General features: G+C 47.6%; 1 protein-coding gene across 1 annotated transcript in view; it reads left to right on the top strand.

The window, feature by feature from the left end:
* Positions 1 to 12,340: 12,340 nt before the first annotated feature.
* Positions 12,341 to 16,439, top strand: part of Limd1 (LIM domain containing 1) — a 54,483-nt gene continuing 50,384 nt past the window's right edge. The window contains exon 1 of the mRNA XM_048423312.3: positions 12,341 to 14,213. Coding sequence (XP_048279269.3) covers positions 12,833 to 14,213 — 1,381 coding nt within the window. The 5' untranslated portion in view covers positions 12,341 to 12,832. The remainder of the gene's footprint in view (positions 14,214 to 16,439) is intronic.

The following is a 16,439-nucleotide window of genomic DNA, read 5'->3' as shown; positions in this document are numbered from 1 at the left end:
CACACACACACACACAAATGGATAAATAAAATACTGGCATCATAAGCCAACACTGAACTCCAGTGTCTCACACAGCAAACATCACCCCAGTCAGTATAACTCTCTAAAAGGGAGTGGGATGAGGGGAGTTCTACTAATTCCAGCATGCTGGAGGCTATGGAGTCCCGGCAGCTACCATCCATAAACCCTGGCTTTTGAGGTTACCAAAGGTAATTCCAGTGGCCTACAGAGAAGTGGGGAGGTGGAGAGCCAGAAGGAGATTGAGAATTAGTTCTCAAATTGCACATGGCCCTTTTGCCTATTTTCTTTTGGCAAGAATCCATTCGTAAAGAGGTCAGTCAGTTACATGGGCCTGGGCAGCTGCCCCCAGCCACAGTGCTGCACAGGAGAGCAACAGTGCACATGACCGTTCTTAATTTTCTGAGTCTTGTCCATCGATGTCTTTAGCTATCCTGTATCTAAAGGATCTGCTGATGCTGCTTAACCAACACCCGAGTGTCAGCCATGCACCTTCTAAATCTGTGGGAGCTGCTGAGTGTGGTCTGAAATAGGCGTGTAATCAAAAGTCCTTTGCTGTCCGCCAAACCGGACTACCCATCCTCCCCTCTGGCTCAGACCCCACTCTATATCCCACAGAGACTGTAACAGAGACGTTCTTTGTGCTGATCTTGGCACCAAGGGTTTGCTCTTTGGTCCCCAGTACTCCCACTTTTCTGTCTTTCATAAGACCCACATATTGGTTTGTGGAGATAATAATTTAGAGTGCCAGGACTTTTGAAAGGTATGGAGACAGCAGGAAAACTGGGGATCTTTCAGATTTCTACTTCTGAAGAGGCATGACTGTTTCTGCAAGGTAGAAGTGGGTCACTCTTTTGAATGCCTCTATGTGTTCTGATCCTCATTGAACACCAACATGTCCATGTGCCATACCACACTCATACATGCACAATGCCACCTACACATTGTATATTCCAAACCACATATGAACACACCATATATATCTAATTATACACACATGCCTTACATGTAAACACAGTCCTCCACACCAGACATGCGCGCGCGCGCACACACACACACACACACTATACCACATACACTTTCTGTCCCGTACCCCATTCAGCACACCACACACACATCACATATATGACACACAGCAACAGACCTTATTCTCAAAGAAATGTACTTCACACCATGTTCCTGGTGTGGAGAGCAGTTAACTCTTGAGAACTAAGACAGTCCCAGCTGTGAGGTAAGTGCCCAGTCCAGGGCCTGAGGGATGATGGAACAGATTGCTCCCTGTCTCCCCATGTGTTCAGATAGAACAGTGTTCCTGCAGCGTTTGTACACAGGTGCTCCCATCATCTGCGAGGGGCTGAACCTGACCCTTACCTCTAAGGCTAGTTAATTCTGTCTGCTGGCTCAGGTCTGAGTGTCTGAAGGTGACCTGGATACTACTAAGACTTTCTCCCTTGGATAGAGAATTAAAATGCTAATGAGACCTGTAATGTATGAAGTTGTTTATACAATGGCATGCAAAGACACAGCATCCTAGGAGAAGCCCACAAGATACATGTGAGCCAAAAGGCACATGTTCTATTACATGAGAACCCAACTGTTCAGTGGGGCTGTTTGAGCTACTAACTCTCTGCTCCAGTCTTTTCCTCCCTGGAAGTGTCTCTGTTTCTGTTACAGTTACATCGCTGTATGATATTTTATCTGGTTACACAAGAACCCCCATACACAATCGAACCACATCTTTGCTGATATCACTTGCCTTGACTCTTCCTTGTTTGTCTCTAGCGTGCCCCAGGTTTAAACGTCACACCCACAGAATTCTTCCTCAACTGTGTGCCCCTCGGCCATGCCTTGTTTGTCCTGTCTCTTGTCCCTGAGTAGTGTATCCTTTCCTCCTTGACACAGTCAGAGAGTGACACTTCACCCCCTCAGCAGTTCGAGAGGTATCTGCTTCTGTTATCTGGGTTGCTATGAGGCAGCAGTGATCTGCCTTGCGCAGATGCAACCCTGAGGAGATGCTAGATAAACACTTGAAAGTGAAATGCTTTCCCATCCCCAGTTCTGCCTTCTGGGGGTCTGAATATTCACGGAGATCGGTTAAAGCAGAGCTAAAACACTGCCATGAACCAACTGACTCCCGTGCTGGGATTTTGTATTCTTTTTTTTTTCTAAGGCTGCCTTGAAAGACTAGCACAAACTGGGTAATTTAAACAATAAACAGCCATCCTTTCATACTGCTTGAGGCCGTGAGTCCAAGCCAGTGTGTGGTGAGACACCGGCATGTAGCACTTTCTCTCTGAGGGGTAAGCTAGACCTCAGCCCATGGGGGACTTGTCACTGCACAGCGGCTTGAGTCTTTGGTATCCATACAGCCGGCAGATAGGAGAAAAACAACACCATCCAAGAGCAGGTAGGGTCAACATAATCAACCAAGACCATCCACTGCCACCTGCTTCGTCACAGTGGCTTTCCACATCTGCCTTACCGACCTGCCTGCTCTCCTCAGTACCCATCCCTGACACCATAACACATCCAGAAAACTGCATCCAACAGAAAAGGAAGTAAAACCTCATTCCAGGTAGCCCCATCCACTCCTGGAATTCCCTGTCATTCTTTATTGCTTGAACTCCTAAACAGTTCTCTCCCATGCGAGCTATCCTGGGGGGCGGTGACCTTCTCTTGAAAAGTGTGCACTCACTCTTGAGTGGGCACTTTTGTCCTGTAATGAAACTCCCCCAAGGTTTGTCTCAATTCTTAATTCTTTCTCAGCTGTAACAAAAACCTCTCTTTCCGTCCCCCCTCTCTTTCCTCTCTCTAAGACAGGGCCTCTTCTCTTTCCCCTCTCTAAGGCAGGGCCTCCTCTCTTTCCTCTCCCTAAGACAGGGCCTCCTCTCTTTCCCCTCTCTCTCCAGGACAAGGCCTCACTTGCATCTCACCCTGATCTCTACCTCCTGCCCTTCTGCTTTACCCCCTCAGTGCTGGTATTAAGTCAAGTCTACCATGTTTGGTTTACCTTTGACAATAATTATTATTAATTTTAGAGACGATCTCTATGTCTCTTGGACACTCACTGTGTAGACCTTCCGTAATTCTTTGTTTATGTGTGTTTTGCCTGTGCCCATGGAAGTCTGGAGGGGGCATTAATTCCCCTGAAACTGAACTTACAGATGGTTGTGAGTCACTGTGGGTATGCTGGGAATTCAACTGGGATCCTCTGTAAGAGTAATCTGTTCTTAACCATTGAGCATTCTCTCCAGCTCTCTTTCATAATTCCTGAAACTTTCTATAAGAAATGTTAGATTAGAACTCAGGTGTGGTGGTGTGGTTCATAGCTTTCGTTCCGGCACTCAGGAGGATCTCTATGAGTTCTAGGCCATTCAGCGAGCCTAGACTGCTGTTTCAGAAATTCTAGGTCAAAGTTGCTGTGGGTGGCAGGCACCTAGTAGCTCTCTACAGGGGCCACCTGTAGCATCCCCTGGTAGGAAGTCCCTAAAGGCACTGACTCAGCACAGCTCTAGGGACAGTTCCATAACAGTGTAGCAAGGACCGAAAGAATTAAAATTTCTCCAAGAACTATGCTGGCAATGAGAAAGCCGTTAGTCCTTCCTGATTCAAGTGGAGGAACTGAAGAGAATCCTGCCTCCCAGGAGATTATGAGGGCTTGTCTTATAGCTGATCTATTGGCTTTTCCAAAAATTGTAACATTGTAATTTTAATGTTAATCTAGGGGCAAAGCAGAGAGAAGCTAAGTATTTTTTTCCTTCCTGTTTTGGCCTAAAATAAGTAGGTCCATTCCTCTTACTAATTCCTGTCCCCCAGGTTTCTGGTAAAGCAGCTAGCAGACCCGATTCTTGTTACAGGTCCAGACCCAGCAGCCAGGCATCAAGGGTTTATCCCACAGTGCGATCAGGAGCTGCAGTAGGCCAATGGTTCTTCAGCTGTGGCAGTTCTATATTAGGTGCAGGCCACGGGAAGGAGCAGCCAGTCAACTAGAGTGAAGGTCAATCAGGACAGCTGACCCCACAGCCCAGAGAGGACCCATGAGGTACTTAGATCAAGGGGGGTTGGATGGCCTCTGAAAAATTAAACCTTTTCCAACACAATCTGGAGGTAATTGTGTGTGTGTATGTGTGTGTGTGTGTGTGTGTGTATGTGTGTGTGTGTAGTGGGGGTGGGCTTCTATAGCCACACAACCACTTAGATCCTTATCAAAGAAGCAAGTCATGAGGCTTCTGGGCTGGACTGGTTGGAGTGCAGTAGGTACCAGGGAACTGCTAGCTGTTAAGATCCATGATTCTTACACTGACCGTGACTAGGGTGTTCTGAGAGAAAACAAAGAAGACCTACATGTTTAGAAAGATTCTAAGTCCTTTTGATGCATCATAGAGTTACTGAGAACATGGTACTCCTCTGCCAATAATGGGATTATGTTCCCAACAAATCCACCCTATATGGAAAGTATCAGAAGTTGAAAATGTATTTACTACCCCAATAAACCCACTATCAAGTCAAAAATCATAAAGCTATTAAATGATGTCCATGTGCCTAAATGGTCAGTCCCATAGATGGCTTGGTTTGGCTTGTACAGGGTCTCTTAATTAGGGTTACTATCACTGTGATGAAACGCCGTGACCAAAAGCAAGTTGGGGAGGAAAGAATTTATTTAGCTTTTACTTCCACATCATAGTCTGTCATAGAAGGAAGTCAGAACAGCAACTCAAACAGGGCAGGGACCTGGAGGGAAGAGCTGAAACTATGGAGGGATGCTGTCTACTGGCTTACCCAGCATGGCTGCTCAGCCAGCTTTATTATAGAACCTAGGACCACCAGTCCAAGAATAGCACTATCCACAATAGTCTGGGCCCTTCCCTATCAATCACTAATTAAGAAAATGCCAGCTCTGTCTTAAAAAACCAAACGAAGGAAGGGAGGGAGGGAGAAAGAGAGGGAGAGAAGGAGGGATGGAGGGAGGGAGGGAGGAAAGCAAGAAGAGAGGGAGAGAGAGAGAGAGAAATGTCCTACATCTGGGTCGAATGGAGACATTTTCTCCATTGAGGTTCCCTCCTCTCAGATGACTCTAGCTTGTGTCAAGTTGACATAAGACTTGGCAGAACACAGGGAGACTCATTGTGCCACCTGTGTCTATGAGGAAGAGACTGTTGATAGATTCCTGAGTCAACCAAAGAGAGAAATATCAGCTGCACATGGGGCAATGTGAGATTTCTAAAGTTATTGTTTGGTGCAAAATGCCAGAAGCAGGAATTTTATAAAACTTTTTAAAAATGGTTGAACACATCTCCAGATACTTTGGGAAGGTGTTGGTGACTGGTTCTGCAGAGGGCACTGTTGACTTGACTTGTAGTAGAAAGAACATCTCCTTTACTACTGTGTGCTCATTTATGCCTTTTGAATTTGAAGTCATACTGGTATATTACTGTTCTGTGTGTTCATATGTGCATGTGGGTATGGAGGCCAGAGTTCAATGTTATGAGCCATCTACCTAGCTTTTTGAGACAGAGTTGACCTGGAGCTCACTAAGTAGGCTAGCCTGGCTGGCCATAAACTCGGGGATCTACTTCTTCAAACTGGGACCACAAGTGTGCACTATCATGCCTGGCTTTCTAGCATGGGTTTGGGGGTGAAAACTCAGGTCGTCATGCCAGCTGGGTCAACTCCCCAGCCATGGTGGGTGCTATTAAAAAAGAAAGAGAGAGAGAAAGCCTGAAACTAGGGCCAACTCAGAGCTAGCTCACTGTGTTCAATACCTGCTGTTGCTCTTTGGGAGGGTTGGTGGATGTTAGGCATTCGCACCCCTGTGCACATGTGGTCATGCACATGGCTTTAGCCAGGCTATCTATGTGTTTCAGTACTTGGGGCAAGCAGGACTAGGTAGGAGTAGAGTTTTGAGTTTTGATGGCCTGGCATAGGCCACACACACACACACACACACACACACACACACACACAGAGAGAGAGAGAGAGAGAGAGAGAGAGAGAGAGAGAGAGAGAGAGAGAACAAGGTCACAATCGTAAATTCTGGGTCTGACCTGGCAGCATTCCAGAGTAGGGAATGAGGAAACAAGGCACATTACAGGCAGCAGGAAAGGGCCTTCAAGGCAGCTGCTTCTCTCCATTCATGGGCTGTTCCTCAGGGAGGCTCGGGGCCAGAGAGGCCCAAGGTTCAGGAAGCGGAATTGGAGCAGCCAGCACTTCCTGGCCCGCTCTCAGCATCAGTAGGATGGAAAGAGCTCAAAGGAAAAACCTTAATGGCTAATTTTTCATCCATCTCCTCAGCTGAAATATAAAGATTCCATTCAGAGCTGTCCCTCCAGTGGAGCATACTTTGGGACACATACAGCATTGTGTACAGGGATGTTTCCTACAGCCAAGCAAAAGCCATAGAAAGGCCCTTTCAGTTCACTGCAAAGTAAGCAGCGGTCTGTTCAAGCCAGAGGATCTTTGCCTCGTGGGTTTGTTAGCTCCATGGACATAGTGACCTGCTTAGAGGTTACAGGGCATAGTTTTCAGATGCCCTTGAGTCCATAATTCTTTACACATGCCTATATTAAAAACATAGATATCTGCACATAAACAGTTTACCTTTTTCAGGTATAGGGCTCAAACCAAGAGTCATGCCACTGAACTACATCCTAAGCCCCCCATATATATTTTTATTAGGTTTTTGATTTGTTATTTTTGTTTGTTTTGATTTTTCAAGACAGGGATTCTCTGTGTAACAGCCTTGGCTGTCCTGGAACTCGTTTTGTGACCAGGTGGGTCTTGAACTCACAGAGATCCGCTTGCCTCTGCCTCCCGAGTGCTGGGATTAAAGACGTGCAAGACCCACCTGGTCACAAAGGATGCCTCTCTGTATTTTTGAGACAGTGTCTCACTCTATAGTCCAGACTGACCTGAAACCCACTATGCAGCTCAGGCAGGCCTCAAACTCTTGCAGAGTGTTCTGCCCAGCCTTATGAGTGCTGAAATTACATTTGTAAGCCATTGTGCTCAGTTTGTAAACAGATATTCCTAACTATATTTCATACAACTAAGTGTGCACACACATGCAAACTGTATGAAATCACACTATTCCTTATCCTTTCTTTTTTGTTGTTGCTTTTGTTTTGTAAGACAAAGTCTCAGATAGCTCAGGTAGTACTCAAATGCTCTTATGTAGTAGGGGATGACCTTCAAATCCTGACCTTCCTGTTCTACCTCCCAAATTCTAGGATTACAGGCATAGACCATCGCATACAACTGAAGTCATACTCCTGACTAAACATCGTTGACATTCACACATCAAATATTTGGATCGTTACAAGATAACCAGTTAAGACTTACAGAGGATTGCAGAGACATATGTGGCTATAAAGATAACAGTATGGCTTCCATTCATTTCTTTCTACAAGTTTGAGTCACCAATTAAGTTTTTCTACCTGTAAGTGACAACGTCCGTGATGGCTTTTCCACTATGAGTACCTATTTTTCACCTTTTTTTGTGGGGGGAGTAACTCTATCATGTGTTGGGTACTATTCTGAGTTCCTGGGTTAGAACAATGAAGCAAACAGTCAAAGGTCCGTGGTTTGTCAAGGTTTGCGCTTCAGTGAGGAGGAGATGGATACAGTCAACAAGGAAGAAGTTCCCTGTGTGTCTGGGAGAAATATTGATGGAGATGGGTGTTGGGAAGGGCTTCCGCAGGAAATGGGCTTGAGCGGAATCTGGGAGTTGCGTATCTTGGGGAGGAATTTCTAGGCAGAGCAAATGCCTACTCTTGATATACTGCTCCTAACTAGCCAAAGCTGGCACTGATTAGACCCAGTTCTCACTCTCAATACCTACATCTGCTCACATGGACTTGAACGAGACAAATACAAGCTACCATGGTGAACTCACTGTTTTGGTTAGGGTTTTTATATTGCTGTGAAGAGACACCATGAGCATGGCAGCTCTTACAAAGAAAACATTTCATTGGGGTGTCTTGCTTACAGTTTCAGAGGTTCAGTCCATTATCCTCATGAAGGGAGCATGTGGCATGTAGGCAGAAGTGTTGCTGGAGTAGTAGCTGAGAGTCCTACATCTTGCAAGCAACAGGAAGTCAACTGAGACACTGGGTGATATCCTGAGCATGGGAATTCTCATAGCCTGCTGCCACAGTGACAGACTTCCTCCAACAAGGCCATACCCACTTCAACAAAGACACCCTTCCTAATAGTGTCATTCCCTATGAGATTATGGGGGCCAATTCCACTCAAACTTGTTGTGGGATAATGCTCTTGTACACTGTAAAGATTTGTCACTCACATTGGTTTAATAAAATGCTGAATGGCCAGTAGCAAGGCAGGAAGTATAGGCAGGGCAACCAGACTAGGAGAATTCTGGAAAGAGGAAAGGCAGAGGTTCAGTCACCAACGTGACACAGAGGAAGCAAGATGAGAATGCCTTACTGATAAAAAGGTACCAAGCCATGTGACTAAACATACACACGAATTATGGGTTAGTTTAAGTTGTAAGAGCTAGTTAATAGTAAGCCTGAGCTAACAGAACAAACAGTTTAGAATTAATATAAGCCTCTGTGTGTTTCTTTGGGACTGAATGGCTGAGGGACCAGGTGGGACAGAAATTTCTGTCTATCAAACTATCACACTTACTTTAGTGAACTTTATGCCTAGAGACTCCAGGTGGGGTTGGGCAGCTCAGAGGACTTTTCTGTCTCCTGGGTCACTCACACTTTTACTCCACAAAATGGTCAGTTTCCAGCAGGCACTTCGCTACCTACTCACTTCCTATTTTACCGGGGGAAAAAAATCCAGGCCATTCGAATGGCTTACATTCTATTAATAAGATCTCAGTATCATTATCCTTACTGACTCATCAGTTGCTCAAAGTCTTCCCTCTCTGTTATCATGGATGGGAGTGCACTGAAATTCTGGCCCCGTCTCTGCAGGATGTCACGCCTCACACTCCTCTTCCTTCCACAGTAACAATGCTTTCTCCACAGGCCCTACTCATCAGGTCATTCCTGTCAGCTTTGAAGCAGGCCCCACTACCTCCAATATGTTCTCAGTTTCTAATTTTTGTGGTACTGAGTATCAAACTCAGGGTCTGCTTATGTGTAGATGGAAGGCTCTCGTGTCTCTAGCTGGATCCCACTGGACCGGTTTCTCTCCATGTACAGGGTCCCCAAAGTCGCTAATGAAATAATCACGCAGAGGCTTAACGTCAGTTACAATGGTCTGGACAATGGCTTAGGTTTTTTCTTACTTGCTCTCTCTATAAATCAATCAATTTCTGTTAGTTTTTATTTACTGTGAGGCTTGTGGTTTGTTACCTCACCTTTTGCTTCTTGGGTGGCTACTTAGCACCCCTCCAACTCCATCTACTCTCTCTCTGTATCTTTGTTTAGACTTCCTACCTGGCTTTACTCTGCTAAGCCATTGTCCAAAATAACCTTATTCATCAACCAATAAAAGCAACACATATCCAGAAGGACATCCCACACCACTTACTCTAGGCAAACGATCTCCCATTGAGATATATCTCCAGCCCTCTTTTTATTTCTAATCTTGAGACAGGGTCTCACTAAATTGTTTATGCTAGCCTTGAACTTACTTTGTAGTCCAGGCAGGCGGTGGACTTAGGACTTTCCTGACTTACTCTCTTGAGTAGCTGGAATGACATGCCCAGATCTAGCAGTAGTTTGCTTTTTTAAACAACTGATAGTCAAGAATGAACAGATCTTTTAAGACTATCCATCCATCAGTTATCCATTAATCAATCTGTTAATTCAATGTGTGTGTTATTGGAGCAGAATCTACCATATAGCTTCTGGAAATCAAACCCAAGTCATCAGGCTTGGCAGCAAGTGCCAATACCCACTGAGCTAGCTCACTAGCCCTGAACACATCTTCTGAGAGAACAGTTCACAGATGTTTTCAAGAACACGAAACAGACAAAAACTGGCCTACATTAAATAATTGTGACTGGGATTCTAAATCTTGTGAGCAGAATTGGAATAACCTTGATCTCTTCAGCATTAAACCACAACAGTAAAAGATTCATAGCTTCCTGACTGTTTTGGGCATCGTGTGTGGGTCTTTTGATTACAATTTGTCTGTGTATCACATGTGTGCAGTGTTTAGAGAGGCCAGAAGAGGGTGTTGCAGAGTTGTGAGCCATGTGGGTGCTGGGAATAAAACCCAGGTCCTCTGGAATAGCAGCCTAGTGCTCTTAACGCTGACCCACGTCTCCAGTCCATATCCAGTACTTCCAAGGATCACATACATGATGGTGTATAGAGATGCCATCTTTATAAGCTGCTGTTATTTTTGCTATTGTTTTGGGGATGGAACCCAGGTCTTCATGTATGCCCGGCAGGTGTTCTACCACTGGGTTGTAACTCCAGGTACAGGAGATTCTTATTTAATTCTGGGCAAGAGAGATGGCTCAACAGTTAAAGCACATATTGTCCTTGTGCAGGAGTGGAGTTCAATACCCATTACTTACACAGTACTTATACAACCACCTATTACTCCAGCTCTGAGGTATCTGTTCTCTCTCCGGACTCCAAGGACCTCTGTACACCTATCACACATACACATACACACAATTTAAAAAATAAATCTTTAAAACTTAGTTCTGGTATACTGCTTTATAGCAGTATCCATCGTGTGTGTGTGTGTGTGTGTGTGTGTGTGTGTGTGTACGCACGCACACATACAGGTACACATGAATGCTCTTCCCACCCCAGAAATGCTGTTAAAATGCAGATTTGGGATTAGTAGGTTAGGGCTGGAACCTGTGACTTTTAATTCTCAACAAACATCCTGGACTTTCGGAGTCTAAAGGTCAGCGAACCATTCTTCGTGCTTACAGAATATAAAGCACTTTTATACATATTATCTTACTTGTTCCTTGTCTCCGTCCTATAGAGATTTATCAAGACATAAATGTTTAACCAAACCCCGAGTATATACAATATAGTGTAATGAAGTGGATAGCTGACCAGTTGGCAAACAAAAAGGACGTACAGATACAGCTGGAATTGACCCTCCATATCTAGAGTTCTGCATCTGATCAACAAGGGTGAAAAATACTCAGAATAGAAAAATGTGTTTGTGCTAAACACATACAGATGTCATTTCCTTTTCATGACTACTGATAAAAACATACAAGTCAACAATTATTTACATGCATTTACATCTCATTCGGCGGTATAAGCGGTCTGTCTGGAGACATGTAGAGTGGATGGGAAGAAGTCTGCAGATTAGTGTCTTCGGTATACCCTGGATTTAAAAAGCCTTCAAAACCAAGCAGGAAATAAAGGTGAGGTGGGGGTTAACTTTATGGGGAGGTGATTTCAGCAGGGAAGGAAAGAAGAGCTACCATAAGGTCACCAGCAGGCACTAGGCAGCACTAGGAAGTTCCATCCCAAATCGGGAGCGTCGGCACAGTGGCCTGGAGAAGTGAAGCCACGTTTTCTAAATAAGTCCCAAGTAAGTCTTGAGGGTTGAAGTTCACCAGTGACAGACCTGGGATTTGCTGTACATCACTGTGGCTGCTGTAATGTAAAAAATGTAAAATATCCCGGATCACCTGGGAGCTGTGTAGGTAGAGTAGGATTTCCTGGACCAAGGGTGCTGGAGGGGGTAGCAGAAAAGCCAGGACTGGCACCCTGGACCAGCTTCGGCCCCAAGAGTCCCCAAATGGACAACAAGCCTCTCTGGGCGCACGGAGGACGTCCAACACAAGTGTGCTCCATGGCATCATTTAACTTTAACAACCACTCCCCGTTTTCTTCTTTTCAGAGGACCTGGGCCTCCTTCTATGCTGCCTGATTATGAGGATCTCTGGGGCCCTTGTCCTTATGTGCCTCTCTGTTAGAGAAGACCGGGCCACAGCAACATCCTAGGTTTCCAGTCCCCTTGTTCCCGAGACAAGCCTGGCGTCGGGCTCTCTGGAGAAGCGGTGGCCCTGAGCAGCCAGGGGCCTGGACACCGAACTCCTGCACATTTGTCTCCTCCCTGGACACTCACTCCCCCAGCGCTGCCAGAGGTGGAGCCCGTGGGGCACACGCGAGAGGACCGGAGGGAGGCTCGGCTCTTCCCTGACTCTCAGGCAGCGCGCAGGAAAGCGCGTTGCAAACTGCTGGTCGCTCTCGCGGCTCGGCGCGGGACGCCAAGGCTCTGCGTGTCCAGCACAGGCCTGCAGGGGGCGCCCGCTCCCCGCGCCCGTGCCGTCCCGCCCTCCGCGCCTCTGCCGGTCCCCTGCACGGCCCGGGGCGGGCGCATTGGGCCAGCAAACTCCGGGGATTGACTCCCCGCGCGCTCACTTCCGCGTCCCGCCGCCGGCCGCCGCCATCGGACAATGGGCCGCGCGCCGCGGCTGCCGTGAGCTCTGCCGGCCCCGGCCGCCGGCCCCAGGCCAGCCGCTGCCCAGTGGGTTTGCAAGTTCGGCTGCCCGACCTAGATGTGGGTTTGTTTTATCTCTTTACTTTTCTCCGTCTTCTTTCGTCTGTTTTTGATTTTCTGTCTTAGAAAATAGAACTTTTCCGAGCAGGCGGGGCACAGCTGAAGGCTACTCTGCCCCCACGTGGACGCTCCCCAGGGGAAAAGAAGCCTGGAAGTAAACTTAGCTCGCTGGCCTGAAGGCCTCAACTCTGGTTGGACTGTAAGTTTGGAGTCATGACCTTCACGCTGGGCAGGTGGGAGTCTTTATCTGCCTTGGGCTGGACCTGAACCTCCGCCAGCACCCAGATCTCCCCACCCCATTCACACCTTGTACCGGGGCTAGGCCCCCGGACACTGATCTGCAAGCAATATGGATAAATATGACGACCTGGGCCTGGAGGCCAGTAAATTCATCGAGGACCTGAATATGTACGAGGCCTCCAAGGATGGACTCTTCCGGGTGGACAAAGGTGCCAGCAACAATCCTGAATTTGAGGAAACTCGAAGGGTGTTCGCGACCAAGATGGCCAAAATCCACCTCCAGCAGCAGCAGCAGCAACAGCAGCTCTTACAGGAGGAGGCCCTGTCTAGGGCTGGCAGAAGCCCTGTCAACGGTGGGAGCCGTCAGGGTGTGAGCAGCAAGCTGACTGCAGATGGGGCTGCCAAGCCCCCTCTGGCTGCGCCAGCAGTGGCACCTGGATTAACTACCGCCCCTGTGGCTGTGCCGCCCTCATACCCATCTCAGGAGCAGAGGGCCAGGCCATCTGCCCATGGTGCAAGGCCTGGCATTCAGAACTGTGGTTCCAGGGAGGCGCCCGTGAGTTCCCAGAGGCCTGCTTTGCACGGTCTGGGTCCCTGTGAAGACCCTTCCTGCCTCACTCACGGAGACTATTATGACAATTTCTCCCTGGCAAGCCCACAGTGGGGTGATAAGCCAGAAGCAGCCTCCAGTATGAATCTGAGTGTAAAGAGTGGGTGGCCTGGTTGCCCAGGGAATGATTCCCCACTGCCCAGATCCTGCGGGGACCATCACCCTTACCAACCACAGCTCCCCATGTGCTCTGGCAGGTCTTTTGAAAGTGGCATCGGTGGCCAGGATGGTGGCATTAGTGGCGACAGCAATGTGAAGCCAACAGGCCTTTGGTCTACTGCCTCCTCTCAGCGAGTGAACCTCGGCTTTTCCTCTCTGGGCTTAGAGAATGGGGCCCCAGCTCAACCGAGGAGCACAGCAGTTTCGGCACCTCTGGTCCCCAACAGCACTAGCCAGGGAGCTCGTCTGAGAAGAGATTCAGGTCTGGGATGTGAGGCTTCAGGCAGGGTCCACAAACCTACTGTGGACGCCCAGCCTTGGCTGCAGGATGGGCCCAAGTCTTACCTCTCTGTTTCTGCTCCGTTATCCTCAACAACTGTCAAGGACGGTACCCAGCCAGGTGTGACTGCCGGGCTGGGTCCTAAGCCTGGAAACATGGATTCTGGCACTGGTCCCAAGCCCAGCCCCACCAGCCTTGTCCATCCGGTGATATCCACTCCATCTGAGTTATCTTGTAAAGAGGGTCCTCCCAGCTGGTCTACCGACAATAGCCTGGGACCTCTGCTCTCAGAGAGTTCCACCCCCACCAAGGTGAGGTTGCCCTGCCAGACCCTTGCACCAAGTCCTGAGCTTGGACCCTCCACTGCTGAATTGAAACTAGAAGCCCTTACCCAGCGTCTGGAGCAAGAGATGGACGCTCATCCCAAAGCTGATTACTTTGGTAAGTGAGATGCTTGTGGAATGGCCCCCAGTGGGGCGATGATGGGGTCCCCCACCAGAATGCTATGGCTGGTCTTGAAGTGTTCTGCTATTATTTTCAAGTGCTTCTGCTCATTCAGAGACTTGAAAGCAGCCGTGGGCAGAAAGCAGCCACCGTATGTGGGAGTTATGATTCATGTGTGCAGGGTGAAGCAGGGTGGGATTATTTACAACTGCCCGCAAAAAAGGGGAAATGCTGTGAGTTTGGGTTTTGGGGGCTTGAGGTGACACTTTGAGCCTTTGAAAGGCTTGGGCTGGGCTTGAATGGGAGTGTTTTTCCCAGGGCCAGATATGTGGTTCTCCTCACAGTCACCACATGTGTGAGTGTAAGGAATGTGTGGCTTTTAGTACTTCTCTGCCGTTCAGTGTGCTGGTTCTGCAGGTAGACCTGGACCACCATCATACCTTTGCCTAGATGCTGGTTAGACCTTGGACCTGCTGCAGCAGGAACTCAGGTTAGAACTCTACAGGGTCACTGGGGCCTCTGTGCCAGGTGCCTCTCGACTCATCCCACCCCAAGGCACCAGCCAACATCAGCAGGTGACCCTGCTGGGCAGAGACACCAGAGGCCGCTTTATTAGGTGCCTGCTGACAAGGTGCCAGCTAGCAGCCAGGTGATACCCATAGGTGTGACACAGGATGAAGACACTTCTTGAGGCTTTTACTCAAACTTGGCAGATTTCATTCTCTCTTCTGAAAAAGCAAACTCTTTTGCGACTGCTGGCTTCAACATTTTTCTCTCCAAAGTGTTTAGAGGCAGCAGGAAAGTATCTGTATGCCTCTGTTGAAAACAATGTCTGTCTCATGGGAGAGTGACTTGGAAAGACAGCCTGTGCTTAGGAGTCTGTGGCTTTTTTCATCTTTTTAATTTTCTCTCTATCCATTTTTGGCTTCTAAGTAATGGGCTCAAGATTTCTCCATAGTCCAAGTCCTACCAAGTAGAGGAGTACTGGGGCAGGCAAGGCCCTTTGAGGGAAAGATGCTAGATTTCTCCCGCTCTTTGAATGAGCAGGTTTGTCCTGAGGCCCCAGGAGGGTCCAAGGAGCTGGACCATGGGCATATATGCAGTCTATAGGAGCACTGGGGTTTGCTCATTATAAGCAGCTCTGGGAACTAGTGTTCAGGACGCTCAGAGGTTGTGGTTGTTGTTACCTGCTTCTTCTTAGATTTATTCATTTTATTATTTTATGTATCGGGGTGTTTTGTCTGTGTATATGCCTGTGCACCAAAAGCGTGTCTGGTGCAGACAGAAGTTGGAAGACGTCATCAGGTTGCCTGGAACGGAAGTTATAAATGGTTTTGAGCCCCCATGTGGGTGCTGGGAATTGAACCATGGTCCTCCCGCAAGAGCAACAAGTGCTCTTAGCTGCTGAGCTAACTCTCCAGCTCTTGCTTTATTTTTTTAAAGCACACAGTACTATCCTGCTGTGAACTGCTGCATTGTGTTTGGAGAGCATAGCCTTGAAAAATAATATTTAGCTGGAGATGCTGTGGGTCTTTTAATTTAAACTTATTTAGTTTTTAATTTAAAGCGTGTGGAACAAAAAAAACACTTTATTGATTCAGGAGTGCTAGTTCATGCTCATCATCAAAGCAATGGTATTGACCCCTCTGTTTATTCATTCAGCCTCCACCCACTAGTCTCCTGTCTCGGGTTGTGCTCTGAGCTAGACCTTGGGAGCACACAGTAGGTCAACAGTGAATACAGGACAGGCGGAAGGACATGACCAAGTACTAGGGAGCGGGTGGGGTGAAGCCTTGTCCTGAGGGTGACATTACTTGCTTTGAATTGAGCCATAAAGTGAATTATCAGCTGGCATTTGAGACTGAAGGAGGCAAGGGATGACAGGACCACTGCGAACCTTTGTAGGGAAAGGGCTGAGGCTCCGAGTCTGTGGAACACATTCCAGGCAGTGTCTGCCCTGCGCAGCTCTGGGTGCAATAATTTCTCTTGACTGATCCTGTGGCAGAAAAATTCCTCGCTTTAAGGACTCAGCAGGCAAGTCTTAACAGACCATGGACGTTCCTGGGCAGCACCTCCCTTGCCTATAAAATCAGTTGACTGGGCCTTTCCCCTTCCCCGAGTCTCATAGTGCTTGCAAGGTTTGGTGTATATGAACTACTTCTAGGTAGAATGTTATTTCATGGTGCAGCACTTTTGTCAGAGGGAGCTGAAGTATTCTCTATC

Source organism: Myodes glareolus, chromosome 4, assembly GCF_982192425.1.
Source record: "Myodes glareolus chromosome 4, mMyoGla1.1, whole genome shotgun sequence".
NCBI lineage: Eukaryota > Metazoa > Chordata > Mammalia > Rodentia > Cricetidae > Myodes > Myodes glareolus.
The sequence above is the reverse complement of the archived record's forward strand: the minus strand, read 5'-3'. Positions and strand labels throughout refer to the sequence as shown.